The sequence below is a fragment of the Cyprinodon variegatus genome, unplaced genomic scaffold, assembly GCF_000732505.1.
Source record: "Cyprinodon variegatus isolate N-32 unplaced genomic scaffold, C_variegatus-1.0 Scaffold562, whole genome shotgun sequence".
NCBI classification, from domain to species: domain Eukaryota; kingdom Metazoa; phylum Chordata; class Actinopteri; order Cyprinodontiformes; family Cyprinodontidae; genus Cyprinodon; species Cyprinodon variegatus.
The window spans coordinates 93,660-111,317 of NW_015151015.1; the positions used below are offsets into that span (position 1 = coordinate 93,660).

At 37.0% G+C, this 17,658-nt stretch overlaps 1 protein-coding gene across 2 annotated transcripts in view; it reads left to right on the plus strand.

Annotated features, from left to right (window-relative positions):
* The window catches only part of LOC107095655 (myosin light chain kinase family member 4-like), a 42,226-nt gene that overhangs the window by 14,368 nt on the left and 10,200 nt on the right, over positions 1-17,658 (plus strand). Inside the window, exon 1 of one of the 2 annotated variants that reach the window (XM_015391844.1) lies at positions 1,524-1,762. The exons of the other annotated variant lie outside the window; for it this stretch is intronic. Within the exon in view, the coding sequence (XP_015247330.1) occupies positions 1,625-1,762 (138 nt within the window). The 5' untranslated portion in view covers positions 1,524-1,624. Of the gene's footprint in view, positions 1-1,523; positions 1,763-17,658 lie in introns of those variants that run through there. 2 annotated transcript variants of the gene reach the window in all.

The following is a 17,658-nucleotide window of genomic DNA, read 5'->3' on the forward strand; positions in this document are numbered from 1 at the left end:
CAATATCCCCATCTTAGAACATCTGAATACTTTTCTGTCCATCACCTAAAAACTGCAAAACCAACAAGATATGACTGCCCTCCTAAACTGAATAAGTAGGTTGGGTACAAACAGCTTTAATATAAAAAGCTGTCAAAATGCCAAACCTGGAATTGTGTCAGAAATTCATTCTTGATACGTAGAGTTGAAGCAGCCATTTATTGCGCCTTCTACAAACCCGGGCTTTATGAAAGAGTGGCAAGAAGACAGCTATTAGTAAAACAAGCAGAAATCCCTTTTAACATTTCCCTTAAAATCGTTTACATCGCCTCATATCTGTGATCTAAGTAGCTATGGCAAGACCAAAATCCAGAGTGAAATTAAATACTGTGACAGACTTAAAAAGTGATTGTAGATACCTTTTTTCCAGACTGGCTGAGCTTGGTTTATTGTTGTTTTCATTGCAGTTAAAGGATATATTAAGTATTTATTCACACGGCTTAATTTAAATTTACTGGCTTAATATAATGAAGTTACTTGTAATGTAATGGATTTGCAAAAGTATAGGGGCTTGAAATCCTTTGAAAGGCTCTATAACGTGAACCCCAATACTTAAAAAATGCAATGAAAGAAATGCAATACTTTCCAAGAACTAAGGTGAAAAGTCACTTTGACCTGACATATTTCTTGAGAACAGCTTTCTGCAGGATGCCAGGGTTTCATTTCAATGTTTCCATCCTGACAGATAGTTGTCAAACATACAAGGGTACTTGAAGCACATAAAAGAACTCCAGCTCTCTGCCAACAACACTAACATGCTTTTCTATAAGTAGTCTGTCAGCTGCAAATACTGTGTGTGGACAAGAGGAGTACTTTTCTGAACTTTTTATATTTTATGGGATGTAGGTTAAAAAAAAAACAGCATTAATTGTGTGAACTTACTCTCTGATGAAAAGGAGGTGAAGATTTAAGGAGTTTCTTTCTCACACATTAAAGCCACTTTAGTGCTCTGAAAAAGACACCCAATTGTCAGCTCTTGTTTTGATGCCATCAATTCAGCACGTTGCACAAAAGATAAACTTAGCACCACACACAGGAAGGTGTTTGTTTACAAGTGTTTGCACTGTACAAACTTATTGCAGCTGCATTAACGCATGAGCAGAACTATAGAAGAATTATGACAAGTTGGAAGGTGAAACAGTGGCCTGCAGTAAGTCCCTACTGAGGATCATGGAAGTTTGCATAGAACGCTGCATCGCGAGTTATAAGGATACTTGACGGGTCTCAATAAAATGCCAGCAGCAACAGCAGCGGGCATCTGTTTCTCTGAACAGCAATGATACCCAGAACCCAACACCACCTGTCCCGACCTCGTCTCGGAGACAGCATGTTCTCTCCTTTTAGGTCCCACGGTGGGAGGTAGGGAGGAAGCCGGGTGCAGGGTGAAGGGGTGGGCCAGTGGGCACTTTGACAGAACAGGAACCCTGTCCTTGTCAGAGTCTTTAGTGAGATAAAGACTGGACTGAAGTCCAGCTACTTCCTAAGACACAACTGCTGTGCCAGCCCAGGCCCTGCCGGACTCAGATAATAAACATTCCTACATCCTCAGACTGACAAGAGGGGCAGGAAGGAGAGCCCTCCCATTATGGAGAACTTCCTAAAGGATAAAGATATCTGGATATTGGGAAGTGTATGCTTAGTGGCCACTTTTCTTTGGAGACGAGTATGGAACTTATTCTCTGTCAGGAAGAGAAGCAGGACGACGCAGCAAGAAGACACACAGGTAAAGCAAAAACCAATTAGGTTTATGCACCTGTGCAGCAGCTGCTGGTGGTGATCCCAGCATATGATTGTTCAATTACTTACTAAGACAGTGGAAGTTGCTCCTCTGATGTTTCTCTCAGATTTGAAAACACAAAAGTTCAAAAACGGGGGAGAAGAAATTAGCTTTCTCATTTCATATCCCAACAAAAATATTTCTGGTTAAAAAAAAATGCTTCTCAGTTTTTTATTAAATTTCCTTAACTTGATAAAACAGTATTATTGAATATTACTCTGGACTGAACTTTATAACATATCTGATCTTTGATGTTAGACTCTGTAACATCTAAACTCAGCTATGCTGGTATCATTTACAGGTAGATTATAATTTCACACCAAGAAATCCAAAAGTAGTCTCCCTCTTTCTACAGCACTGTTAGGTAATGAGATCTATGGCGGAGAGAAGATGTAGCACAATTTTTATATGAATGAGCTAAACCATCTGAAACATTTTTCATTTTGCATATTTAAGTGTTAGACCAGTGCAGGCCTTGTACAAGAGAAATGTAATCATAAATGCGCTTATGGAGGTGTAATGCTTTAGTCCGCACTCAACAATTTACTTAAACTGGTTTAATGTGTTGACATAAACTAGCAGCTAGTAAATGAAACTGATTCCTCATAAAGTTTAGGGCTGTGACTGCCTCTCAGTCTCAGCATACTCTTTTAACTACCACAGTATGTCTTACGGTGGCAGTTAAAAATTCACAGCAGTTATCAAAACTGGCTGCCAGCTTGATGCTTCATATTTAACAATGATCAAAGAAATTACCAAACTATATGTATGACAGAGAACCTCTCTTTAGCATCGAGCAAAGAGTCACAATCCTGAGGTGTTTGATTGTTGATTCTGTTGTGTGCAGGTTTCGATTATGTCTGTGATATTTACTATGACCTTTAGATCCTGCTTTCTTCAGCCATTTCCATGTTTCATGTTTTGAGTTCACTGGTTAGTGTTTCATTTCTATTAGGCTTTTTCCCTTGTTCTAGCTTTATGCTAGACGCTCATTCAATTGCATACAAAGTTCTTCTGAAAGATGACAACGTTCTGCTGCCATATTATCTGTTATTTTTGTGTTTTACACTGTGGTTCTGATCAGTTTGTAAGTAAATTAAACCCTTTTCTGCATATTTCCAATAACAGCGATATTATGCACATGTTGAATAGGTAAAGAAGGCAGTCATAGGACTAAGTAAGTTAGAGCATCCGGGTGAAGTTGGGAAAATAATGAAGAAAAATCCAAGATCAAGTGTGAAAAAGTGCCAAAAGAACTTTATTTTCATAGCCATAATCCTCAAATAGTGCCAGAATACAGGATGAATGTTACTGTTCACTGAAGCAGGAGCTAAAGCTGCAAAGTTAATGGATGCATGAGTACACTGTTGCCAACTCTTCAGCAAGAAGAGTTACTATCGGATGTCTTAAAAGTTGCTAGAAGTCCCTAGATGATGTCATCATTTAAATATGCATATTTAGCAATGCTTTGATCCAGGAAAAATTGTGTAAACATTTAGAAGGAAAAAAGTGATGAAACATTTTAAATAATGTTATTAATAAAGATGATTGTAAGATGGCAGCCCCGGGGAAGGCCTGCCGCCATATCGGATTTGAGCAAGACGCATGGAGAATGAGTTTTCTCCGTATTTTGTCTGGGCTCTCTTAGAGATAAGGTGAGGAGTTCAGTCATCTGGGGAGGACTCGGAGTAGAGCCACTGCTCCCCCATGTCGAGAGGAGCCATTTGAGGTGGCTTGGGCATCCGGTTAGGATGCCTCCTGGACGTCTCCCTGGTGAGGTGTTCCTGGCACATCCCACTGGGAGAAGACCCAGGGGGAGACCCAGGACACGCTGGAGGAACTATGTTCCTCAGCTGGCCTGGGGACGCCTTGGATTCCCTCAGAGGAGCCGGCCCAAGTGGCTGAGAAGAGGGACGCCTGGACCTCCCTACTGAAGCTGCTACCCCCGCCACCCAACGATAGATAATAGAAGACGATAGATAATGGATTGATTAAACATTTATTTATTTTATTTATGTGTTTATTTGAACAGGGACAGTGCACATTAATAAACATTTCTGTAAATGAGCCAGTGTTAGCTAAGTAGCTAATTTTCAACTGTAGTCCCTGGGCAAGATTGAACTCCACAATATTATGTCATGTATTCAGTCATATTATACATTAACCAAAATAACATAAGTCAATCCTGTTATGTTATCAAATTCAACTTAAAGAAAGTTAGCAGAGGCATATATAATGGAAGCGGCTTTGTATGAATAAAAGCATGAAGTGATTTAAACACAACGGACATAGACTCCCGGATAGCTGTCAAAACATTTTCAGAAAAACTGAATGAAAGTCCAATTGCCTCTGATTTTATTTTTGTGATGTTTAGGTAGTGTGGAATTGATGTAGATGTTTGGATTTGACTTAGAACATACAGATAGATCTAACATAAACAGACACACTCACACACCTACACACACAACAGGCATCCAGTGATAGACACTGTTTTTTTTTGCTGGGAACTGAATGCTGATTTTTAGCGGGTCAACTCGTGTTTGAAAGACCCACATTACTGCTAATTTCAGTGGGGTAGAGGCTAAAGGAGAGTTACTCAGAGTGACTGTGTGTGACTGAGTGAGTAAAAAGCTAAGGATTGGACAAGGAAAAAGGGCCAAACATCACATCCTTTCAATTTGACGATTTACGATAATTTAAGCCCTCTTTCAGTTACAGAAGCATAATCTTTCTGTTTTCTTGTCGAAAACTGCTTTAAATTATTAATTGACTTTATTGATCTCACAGTGGAGAAATGTACTCGTTCCATCAGCCTAAATAGTCAAAAAAGAGAAGAAGAAGAAGGTCCCAACGGAAGAAAGTGGTGCATGGAGTATAGTATATACAGTGCTTCCACATATGACAGCTATTTTATAAATTATAGTATTATAGTTTCAGCTTTGATTACACAAATAGGCCTAGATATAGCCGAGAAAGACAAAACTCCAGTATTTATTATCATTTGAAAGGAAAAGTTTAAGATGAACCTTCAGCCATAAGCTAATAGGGACTATAAAGAAAACCTGCTCAAAGATAGTTCTAAATAGCAGCCAGCTAGACTGGCTTACATGGGGTGTAGGTTGGGATGCAGCCCATAAGGCAGCAGCACTTTTCTGTGACCATAAATTGGTCTCTATCCGCTCCTTTCACGACTGCTATGCTGTGTAAACCGCCAGGGTAAGTTCTCATAGCAATCCACCAGATATTCCTTTTCAAAACTGCATTAAATTAGTCAAGCAGTGTGTTGAAATTGAAATGGCCAACTCTAATGACAGACAGTACTCCTTGTCATCTGAAAAAATACTGATTTTGACTTCTTTGATGGATAGTGAAAAAAAACCAAGTAAATTACCAGATGAGACAGATAGGAAGTCAGACACATGAAGATAAGTGTTTCTGCTGCATTTCAGAATAAGAAGGGCTGTCCAGATGCATCAGCAGATCCTGCACACATCCAGTGTGGTTTGCCTTGCAACACATGTTGGAACTAAGCAGGTTGAAACCTACTTAGTGTAAAGCCTGCCTTATTCCTCTGTTTATTCATCTCTTCATGGTTAATTAGATTCCTGTACCTCTGTTGATCCTTCTTCCACATATAAAACGCATTTTTCTAATGATTCCTCAGTGTACATATACTCACTGTTTTTTTTGTTGTTGTTGTTGTTGTTGTTCTGCATAGGATCTGTTATCGATTATAATGTCCATTTATCACCATCGTCCTTTCTATGCCCAGTCCACTTCCTATAATTCCCGCCAATTTTTTTTATATATACATTCTTCCTGTTCTTTTCCCCCAAAACATTGTTCTTAACCCCAGTTATGCTCGTTATTTGAATCCTTTATAACAAATCACAAGAGATTTTAAAATCAAATCCCAGAGATGCAAAAAGCACAATCCAAAAATAAATAAATAAACCACAAGTTCAAAAGTTGTTGAAAAAGAAACCTTAAAACCACTTTATTTGAAATGTCATAAATCACTGTAAATGACTGATTGTGCCGATAACCTGTAGTTTAAGTGCATGGCTCATTATCTAAAACTTACAGCTGGAGTTCATGGGCGACATTACAGAGTTTTTGTATCAGGGTATTATAGAATAAATTAAAGCTTGCACTAATGCTCATGTCTAATGTGCAAAATGCTTCTACCAAGATTCACAGACTCACTTGGCTCAGATAAAATTAGCACATGAATAAATACAGCACACACACCCATAGCATAACTCCAATAGAGACACAAAAAAAATGTCTGTTTCAATTCTTTAAAACACTCCTTAGGTTAATCTGTGTGTGGGTGTTCAGACTGAAAATCACTAAGAGGTGGTGGGGAAGTTAGATGGATGCATGGATGTTAGGGTAGTTTGAACTTGGGCTAAACAATATTTTCAGCTAATATTGCAACTCAAAATTTTATTTCTATTTTCCTTTGGAGTAACTGGAAGCATAATGAAATTTCGCTCCAGGGTTTCAGTTTTTTTTAATGACCCTGAAAGCTTGGTTGTCCGGACTCCATTGTTGAAGGGCTCTATTGTGACATTTGTGTGAAAAAGTGCTTACTTCTGCTTGCATGCATGGATTTGCATCCTAGCGAAACTGATCTCTATTTATTCATGGATTGCTGATTGCATGTTGGTAGTACGGGTTTGAAGTGAAGCCACCGGCCGCCATATTTGCACTCCCTAGTTATATCCGTTGTAATGTACACAATACATGTGATACAGCATCGAACAAAAATTATGTTCTCAGTTTTCAGGGGGGAACTTAAGACCTTTAAACTAAACTTAAATGCATCACTTGCTGTTTCATAGCATAAGGAGATTACTTTACACACATCAAATTGCATAGCCATTATGAAGTCAATAAAGTCTATAAATCATGAAATATAACATATTATACAGATATATGGCCGCTCACACTGAGCCTGGTTCTGCTGGAGGTTTCATCCTGTTAAAAGAGAGTGTTTCCTCTCCACTGTCGCTACAAGTATGCTTAGAGTGAGGGATTGCATTCGAGTCAATAAGTCAATGCAATCAACTGGTTTTCCTTAGACAGAAAACTTTGAATAAATTTGACTGAATGATCTGATGAACTGTAACGTGCCTTTAGATGACATGTGTTGTGAATGGGCCCTATATAAATAAACGGAATTAAATTGAATAGAATTGCAGATGTACATGTAATATACATGTGTTGATGACATTATTGTTGTTATAACATATAACATATAATTTCAAAATTTTACATCAAGACTGAACAACTACATGTCTGTTAATGCTATAGTATTTTCCTATTTGCAAGTTTTGCATGAATGATGGCATATACTTATACGCTCTATCCATGCATTAGCCTCTAAAAATGTTTGAGTTGCTTGTTTTTGTCAATATAACTTATACAATATATTTCAGCACATGACTTTCAAATGAGAAACACAACAAACATCACAAAAACGACAGCTTCATCCACTTAATAAAGAATTATTACACTGACAATTCACAGTGATTTACTTTCTATTTATTCTACTTTCTATTTTCTAACATTAGACACAATGTCAATGACTAACTCGGTCAATGTCTCAGTCTGAAATAGCCAGACTAATGTTAGCTGCTACATACTATAGTATAGGATACATCAGCGTTTACTGTATATGGATTTTCTTGCTTAGTACATCCGCTGACACTAAATTACCTGTGAAACGTCTTCTCACAGCCAGCAAACTGCTTGTTTTTGCAGTCAAATGCTACACAAGTATGCATTTTTATTGTGCATCTCCATGGGAGTGGGGAGTACCAGCATGTCGGTCACTGGCTTCACTTTTTCGGGCAATCAGCAATCTAGTGAATAGATAGAGATCAGTGGCTAGCGACAACTTTCTCTTCCCTTCTCTGTGGCTTATTAGCACAATTTAAAGGGCTTGAGTGAGAAATGTAGTGTCTTATTCATGTTGAATGTAATATTAGCAAATTTTAATTCATTAAATTTGTTAAATTCTGATTATATTGCAAATGCAATTGATTACCTAGCAAGTTAGTTAAATTAATTTGGACTTTCCTGCTTGTTTGTTTAACAGTTACTTAAATAAAGATAAAACTGATGAAATTAAACAAAGAGCAGAATGCAGCAATAAACTAAGAAACTGAACACAACAAAGCTAATATGGCAACAGCTAAATTAATACAAATAAACAACAAGGAGATACTATGAACACCAAAGAAAAACAAACCTCAAACAATTGAATATTGTATCATCCTTTCCCTTTTAGTTTAACTTTACTTTTGTAAAGGGCTTTCATCTGTATCTTTAACAAAAATGCAGGACCTTTACTAGCTCTTTGCATTATTGAAAACAATTGAACATTACCAGTCTGAATTTTTAAATTGTTTTATCTAAAGCCCATCTCATGCAGCAAAGGAATCCCTTGATTGTGCATGAGAAAATGTTCTTTTATTAAGGTTTCTGGATTCTGTGGTTGCATCTAAAACTAGGATTGAGTGTTGAATTGTGATTCAGTACATTTAAAATTTGTTGAATTAAACAATCTAAAGAATCCTTGTTTAGTTTTACTATAAAAAACAACAATTTGTAATTTTACCAGTAGACCTAATTTACAGGGTGGGGTATGTGCTCCTGTTTTGATTAATGCATAGTTGCTATGCATTATTTCTTTAGTTACAATTCCCCATATCTTTCTTGCATTAATGCAGAAAGAAAAGTCATTTAATTGACATCTTGCTCTCTGTCTCTCTCTCTGGTACGAAAACTAAAAAGGAATGTGCTGCTTTCGCCTGTTCAACTCTACCCTCTCAACTGGTGTCTTCTTTCAGACGTTTGCATAACTCATTAGCTGTGTAGGTCTTTAAAATCCTTCTGGAGCATATTACAGAGACAAAAAGCCTCATGTTTATCAAAGGCTCATATCCAGAAAATGTCTCTAATACCATATCATATTTGGGATGCCCATAAATACAAAAATCTTCAGATCTGACAAGGATCAAGTGAGATGATTTATCAACCTGGGTCAAGGCTAAATAAAGATATATCAGCAGTGTAAAGGAAGATGGGAGAGATAAATTAAGACGTGGATACATTCCACAAAGCAACAAATAGACAAATACAGGAATGTAAATAAAATGAGTAAGCAGAAAAACTGCTCAGGGAAAGCAGAACGTTTGGAACAGACCCCCTCTGGGGTTTCTACAGTTAGAGACATGTCTACAGAAGTTGGATCTGGACCAGAGAACATCAGGTGACTCTGGGATTGGAGGCGTTTGAAGCAGGCAGTTGGTCAACTGGCTCTCCTGAGTGACAGAATCTATACAGCACATGTTAATTTGGGTTTTCTTATGTGTGGGAGCTTTGAGTTTTTCACCTAGCAGTGACTGTTTAGACTATAAAGACTTTACTAAAATTATATTGTTTCAATGCAGGAATTGAACAGAAAAAAATGCTGAATTATCTTTTGATAGTTACTTTATATAAAACATGACATTTTTTATTTTTATTTTTTCAATTTTTATCTCATTCAAATCTTCCTGATTACCTTAAGAATCTTCCTGGAGTTTTAAAAAGTTATCATAAAAGGAACATTAAATTCCTCACAAATATTTAGCCACAGAAACAATTTCTAAAAGAGCGACATGTGTAGACTCAGTCTTGCTCTGACGTCTATGACAATGTCATATTTTAAAAATAACACCATTTATGTTGGATCTTTATCTTTCAGAATCTTTCAGGAGCGTTGAAATCTCTTGAAAATAACATTTATTTTAAGAAAATGTGCAAACATTGACAGACGTTTGATTCTACCTTTATATTGTTGTTAAATCTAAATCAGCTCTTTTTCTTTGCCAAGATAAGCCATCCACCTTACAAGATGTTATTACATTAAATGTGTGTAGCCTTTGTTTTTAGTTTGACCAGCATCGTTCATCTGCATGTCGCGGAAGGAGGCCTGTGAAACATGGGTTCGATCAGATTCACCAAAACAGTTTGTACAGTAATTCTGCTCCCTCTGTGGATAGAGTTCATGCTGATGACCCCATGAAAGCTGAAGGAATGGGAACTAGAAACAAGAGCTAGGAGCTGCAATTTGAGGTATTTGGACTGACCCAATGTCATGCCACAACATCAAACTCCGATTTAAATCTTTTTTTTTTTTTTATAAAGCCAACCTAAAACCAGGTGAAAGTCCCATTTTGGCTGAGCCTCTTTTCCCTCTCTGACTATTTTTATTGGCCAGTCCTTCCACATAAATGTATGATAGCTCTTTCCTTGGTTCATAAAACATTGACTTGAGTCCTAAAAGCTTAGAAATAACTTTATAATACTTCCCAGCTGAATACAGATGAGGTTGCATAACACCTGTTGTTTTACATGGAAGACATTATATGTTGTTAAATCTACCACTTCCTGTTGTTGCTTAAGTTTTCCTTAAGATTATTCAGGTCTGACTGTAACTACTGTAATAAACTTAATTTATAGATTGTGTTCCCTTAATTAATAAAATAATAATTTGAAAATTGAAAGCTGTATATCCACCAATAATAATAATAATCATCATCATCATCATCATCATCATCATCATCATCATCATCATCATCATCATCATCATCCATCATTGCCTGAGATTACAATTTGTTTGAGGATCTTAACTATACATTATTTAAAAAAAAAGGTAAAAACAGAATAAATCTCTAAATGAGTAAATAATATAGTAAAAATGATTTTGAGGCCTTTTTCTTTTTCTTAATGTTTGCATATGCTTAGATTAATGTTTAAATTTACTCATTCATGATACAGTAAGATAAGGCATTTAGACTTCTTCTGTTATCTTGAATGTTCTTTTATTAATGTTGTACTTTCTCATGAAAACAAGCTTTGTTTTTATCAGTCATTTCAGGTTGATAAAGACCAGTTTTTCCCAGTTTCCCACTTACAATGTATTTTTTTTCTAATATTGCCTTAATATCCTTTATATACTTGGTACTTTATTAAAGGTGGACATGCATTTACTTTAATAACAACAGCATGGGGGCTGCTGTAACTGACACAAAGCTAATAAAACTAACAAGAAGTAGAAGCTTTTAATCAGGTTTATCATTTCCAACACTTAATGTTATATTTGACTTCAGATTAGTTTGTTTATGATCTGTCAACATGTTACAGTAGAGTACATGGCAAGCCCCAGCAGTCTAGCATGCATGAGGCATTAGCTTTGTGTAAAAGGTAACAAGAGAGGGTCCTGACCCCAGGACAGAATGTTACTGCTTCTCAATTACCTCAACTCTCATTTGTCTTAAAACAGTGGATGACTTCCTCCCTCTAGTGGTAACAACACGGAAGTGCAACTAAACTTTCATTAAAAGGAAATGTAAATTATTTTAGTTTTGTTTTAATTCATCAAAAATAATTCTATCGTTTGATTTGTAAATTTTCTATAAACTAAAAATGTTGATGAATTACAAAAATGATTAAAACATAAACAGACAATTGGAACCAATATACTTACAAAGAATAAGGCATTAGAAAAGCTGTTGCAAATAACAAAATTGCATTTAAATAATGATTACAGATCTGCATTTTTAGTTTAGGGTGGAAATTTTTAAACGCAAGACTTAATTTTTGCCTATATATAAATATATATATATGCCTATATGCCATATGTAAAACTAAAATAAGTAGTATGTCTAGTATGCCATTAAAGATGAAAGGAAGTGTTACAGAGTATAAACACATAGTACGAGCAGACCATCTCCTGGTCAGTGTCAGAGCAAAATATCAACAAAGACTTTAAAATATAATCCATTCAAGTGGTTGTTCTCATGCCACATATCACTAACAGAGAGCTGGAATGCTAACGATAGTGAGGAAAGGGGGTCCTGTATGCATCTATTTAAAAGTCAGTCAGTGAACACCCTGGCATGGTTTATGTAACACATTTCCAGCCTGGCTTCGTCTCCCTTACACACACTCTGCTGGCGTCAAGCAGCAACTGTTTTCCAAGAAAAGAATTTGGTTAATGTTGCCCCAAAGTAGACACATGGAGAGCAGATTGTATCTTATCATAGTAGCTAAAATGTGCAAGAACAGGCTGTCATCAACAAATGGTGACACATGGAAGTTTGCCCCATGGAAGCAGGCGGAGCTATGGAAAATATATCCGGTCACTTCAGCAAGTACTCACCCGAAATATGCACTGTCCTCCAGCAGCAATGAGAAAAATGCTACGACTTAACAGATGATTATGAACAGCATTGTCAAACTTTAAAAGAAAAATTTTTTGGTTAAGAGTGCTACCGAATTTCATGGAGTATAATCATAACGACACATCTCTTTCATTTACTCTTCATTGTGGGAAAGACAAGACAACATGACATTCAGGTCAAGCAGAGTTTTTCTTATTTTTAGTAAATTTTGAAATGATTACAATAAAATAGTCAAAGTTATTAAGCAGATTAAGGCAGTTAGGAGTGTTATTAACCTGCCTGATTGAGGATCCATGTTAATTTTCCCATTACTTACGTTAGGAAGGTAATGAGGAAGAAAGCAAGGTATGAGGAATGTAATGGAGGTTGGCCCACCGTTAGAGAACGGCAAATAAGAGGGACATTTAATAACCAATATATACTAGAAAAATGTTAACATTTTCTGTTGACATCAAATGCCAAATATTACTGGACTTTAAATGGAACCATGCACTTTTAATCAAATGAAACATGCTAGTGTTAAAAAAAGAAAGAATATTGAAAACACCTTTTACTATTTAGATATGGTGGAAGATCTGAGATGCGTTGAGCCTGTTTGTCTTCCAAAGACCTTTAAATCGTGTATTGTAGAAAATAGTTAGAAATGTTTATAAAAATTGGATACCCTCTGCTGGAAAATGGAAACTGCATTACACAAAGCAAATATTCAAAATATTCTGTGTTGCTCTTCATACACTTCAAACATTTATTAGTTAAAATACTAAAGTTTTTACAATAAATTCTGCATATTTTACCAAATCAGTCAGATTATTTAAGGTTAATTTGACAGATTTTTTTGTAGCTTTTCCAAAATGTTATGCCATTCCTTCACAAGATGACACTTTCCAGGAAATACTAAATGACTACAAAGTATCTGAAAAGTCCAAACCTGAACAGTATTCTATGGCTTTAATAGTTCTCTGCTGCATCTCAGTTGCGTAAACCTCCTATAATTGTATTTCTCTTTGTGTGTTTGTCTATCTTTCATCACATCAAGGAGTATTTCACACCATAAGTTGAAGTGAAACCCCCGATTGAAAGGAAGGAGGTTAGAAGCTCCACTATACAGTTACATGAAACTGTTTTCCTTAAGCATGAGGAGCTGCAGGGTGGGCTGAGGTGGTGGGGTCATCATGATGGTATGGTAAATTCTACGAAGGCAGAGATGCCAATTGTGTAAGGATACCCTGGGAGAGTCTGTGGATCTTATAGAGTCGGGGGACTTAAAAACAAGCTAAAGATATGACCATCTGATACTGCCCAGCACTAAAATCGAAACGAAAGTCTGATTTATTAAATAGTTTCGACTGATTATAGTAAAAACTAATAAAGAATCAAACATATTCAACCATCTTTGTGATATTCCCAGTAAGTGATCACTGTAAATGTGAAGCACACAATTATACATTTCAGCTTCCTCTTGCTAAAGCTGGGCATACACTGTACGACTTTTTCAATCGTTGCACGCAGGGTTTAAAAGTTCACAGCTCACGATAAATGTTCTCACACTGTGTGATCTACCTGCCCACACTGTATGTCTAAAAACCACGTGGGACTCACCTCTGCAGTGAGATGGCTCTATTCTGACCCATCTATCCGTAAGCCAATTGAGTAGAAGAGGAATATGAAGCTCATTAGAGTGAAATGCGCTGCCTTGGCAATTTATGCAATAATGTGAGCCCTAAAAAGCCCTAGAAAGAAACGGCGACGACGTATTTGGACAAAGACATGGCTGAGCAAACCTGGCTACTACGGTCTTTCAATTTTACAGAAAAAAGTCAATTTCACTCGCACCCCCAACATGCTTCTCTGATTTCATCTGAGAGGAAGAAGAAGAAATCACAATTCCTGATCTGGAGGTTGTCGTGGTTGGCTGATTATCGCTCTTTACCCCCGTATACTACACAATGCACGACACAAAATCAGACTGAAAGTCAAAAAATGTTTGCACGACAAGAAAATTGTCCCAAAAAAGGGCAAAAAGTTGTACACTGTATGCACTGTATTTTTTCGTACACTGTATGACCGGCTTAAACCATCTTGATGATATTCCCAGTAAGTGATCAAAACGTGAAACACAAAATGATACACTTCAGCTTCCTTTTGCTAAAGCCGAGCATACACTGTGCGATTTTTTCAATCGTTGAACACAGCTACAGTATACACTGTCCAAAAAATGGTACAGTGTATGCACTGTACCATTTTTTGTCCTTTTTGGGACGATTTTCCAGTTGTGCGAGTATTTTTCGATCGAGTCCGAGTAGCGCCTTCTCACTGCAGAGCTGAGACCGACATGATTTCCAGACGTACAGTGGTAGATCGCATCAGAGTGTCGGGTCGCACAGCGTGAGAACATTCATCGTGAGCTGTGAACTTTTAAATCCTGTGGTTTCGTCGTACAGTGGGAGCTGTAGCTGCGTGCAACGACTGAAAAAATCGTACAGTGTATGCCCAGCTTTAAGCTACTCTGTTTCTAAATGTGGACTCTAAACAGCAACTAATAATGCAGGAGCACACATCTGTCGCACGTGACACAGAGTATGATGGTAGCTCTTGGTTACATGTTGTGGTATCAATGTTTTTTAGGCCACTCTACCAGAGTCAGTGAGCTCACTCACTCTGCCAGATGAATGGAAAGCCTGTGGCACTTCAATAAGCATTGTGTTTTCTCTTTGTTTTCCTTCCCAGTAACTTTATATGTAGCGAGAGAAGCTCAGGATCAGCCTGGTTCCTGAAAAGCCTTTCCTTCCCGACTGATTCTCATCTTCCCGTATAACCTTTTCCTAACAGTGGGGATTTCACAGCTCTTGATTAAGGCGACCGCTACCAACTAATACCGGTACCTCAAATACTACTGGGTTAGAAAATAGTGATGTATTTATATCTAACAAGCTTAGCATTTTTCTTTCAGAGAAAAAGATAGCGGGCTAAAGAGGATCAATACATATTCAAGTAGAAAATAGAAGAATATAAAAAAGTTAGAAAATACTGTATTTGTGGGGGATTTAGAAATATCAAATAAGAATACAAATTAGTGTTAACACTAGGACTATTTATACTTGAAAAAAGACATGGGTTGTAAACTTTTAAAGCTTTATGTATCAATAATGATACATAAGAAGCCACATAAAAGATGAATGCAAAACAGCCTACAGAAGACAATCATAGTGTCAGCCAGAAGAAACTCCTCTGATGTCATTTCACATGGCCTAAATTCATTAAAAATGTTAGCCTCAGGGTATTACCATCATTCAGATAACAACATTTCTCTGTTTCTTTGAATATCTTATGCTGGTAGATACTAGGCTGCATAAACACAGTTACAATGTTTATGCAGTCTAGAGGGTGGTGCTCTCATCTAGATGGAGAGCTAACAGCATGCAGACCTAACGAAAAAATCCATAAAACTGGGGCGACTGATCTAATTGTAAGCTTATAAATAGTTTTCCTCAATTTTTAAAGCTCTGGAAAGGAGTGAGACCGACTGATGAAACAACACTTAGTTTTATGCTTTACAGTTTGGTTTTTCACTGTCATTGATCATCGGAGACTTCTCATTTTTACTTCCCTAAACAGACAAAATCATCATTTGATTGCAATAAAATAAATTAAATTGTGTTTCTGGATTTCTAAAACAGTATTTTACAAAATAACTGTTATTTTATTATTACAAAATCCGACAGGTGCAGAGCTGTTTAGATCAATTGTTGCACAAAAAACAAGTTTGTTATTTTTGACAAAAAAAAATCTATTAAAATTCTATTCAGTTTATCTATATAGCAACAAGTCACAAGAGATGTCATCTCAAGGCACTTTACGCAGACAATTCAACCAGATCATACAGTCAGATTGGTTAGCTTTCTGTGTAAGGAGAACCAGCTGATTGCATCTACTTGACTCTTCAGCAATCCCTCACAAAAAGCATGCTTGTAGCGACGGTGGAGAGGAAAAACTCCTTTTTCACAGGAAAAAAGCTCCAGCGGAACAAGGCTCAGGGTGAGTGGCCATCTTTTGAGGCCGACCGAGGTTCAAGGAGATAGAAGCAGACATATAAAAGAAGCAGAGATACAAAGGATAACTGTCAACCAAGTTCCACAGGTGACCCCGTCCAGGAAACACACTGGGAAACACTGGACTTGGTTTCCCAGTTTGAAACCAAGCCCAGTGGCCCAAGGATTAGTCCATTTTAACAACAAATAAACAATTTGCCATTTGTCCTAGTGCAGATTTTCTGATGCAGTAATGATGGAGTTTAAGAAATAGCTGTTAAGGATTACGCCTGGTTTTAACCTGTGTCATGTTTTTTGAAGGAGGGGCTTCTATGTATGTTTAAAAACTTTTGTATCATGTTTTATTAAATCAACACCAACAAGTCACAGGCGTTGCAAATTATCTAACAAATATGCCACAAGATTTGACCATACTGACTGATCACTTGTGTTATACTAATAAATTAAATTGTAAAACCTCTAAAACATGTTTTCATGTTGTGGCTTGGTTTTTATAATGAATTTTTTGTACACCATTGACTGTGGATTTGTTCCTCACCTATGAAAAAACATGTAATATTCACAGGGGTTTTTCTCTCTGTTTACAATTTCCTCTTTAATTCTCACCTTAGTTGGTAAATAGGCAGCAGGGATGCAAGTGCTCACCATGACAGCTGACAGGCTGTCTGAACTGGGAGCAGTGCAAAGGACATAGTAAGGGTCAGGTTTTTTCCGGTGCTGACAGATGAGAGTCAGCATATAGGCGCCAGCGTTTTGTCACCCAGCCAGGTTTAGATAGAGCTCTGCTGAGACGTGGAAAATCTTGAGCTCAATCCGTGGATTCGGGCATGGAAATGTAGGGCATGTGCAGTTAATTCCACCTTCCACAATCCTTGTCTGCTCCGTAAACACTCGTGAGATGTCAAAGGGATCATCAGTTTCCTTGTTTTCTTCCGCTGGCTTCTCATTCCTCACGTTCCATCGGTAGTGGGGCTTCATAAAGATGCTGGTGCTATTTGTTCCAACCAGTGGCCTCTGAGTCAATGTGAAAATCTCAAAGCTGCTTAAAGCACCTATGCATGAAATATTTATTATATGAGGATTTTTTTTAAATATCAAATTAATAAAGATCCAATTCCACATAGAATAACAAAACCACTTCAATCTCAAGAGATGCTTGAAAAAAGAAAAAGGACCAAATGTTTGATTATATGTTTCTTTTTAATTAAAATAAAAGAATTATACTCATGGAGCAGTGGATGCGTCAGTAATGTTCTTCAGTGCTGACGCATGCACTGAGCTAAAACTACTCAGTGATATAAACACACTGGCATTCACTTTGCTTCATCATTATAATGTTATTCACTGAGGTCCAAATTTGCACAGAGACACACCTGCTTCATTGTCTCGCGTTCTTGTATTGTTGAAATGGATTTATGCTGGGTATCGAAAAGACCTAAAAAGTTATAAATAAATAAAAAAAACCCATGGATGGTTTTTCCATAATTGAACTTGATTACAGATTTAGACAGCAGGAAGGATGACAGCAAAGTCAGTGACTTGATGACTTCAT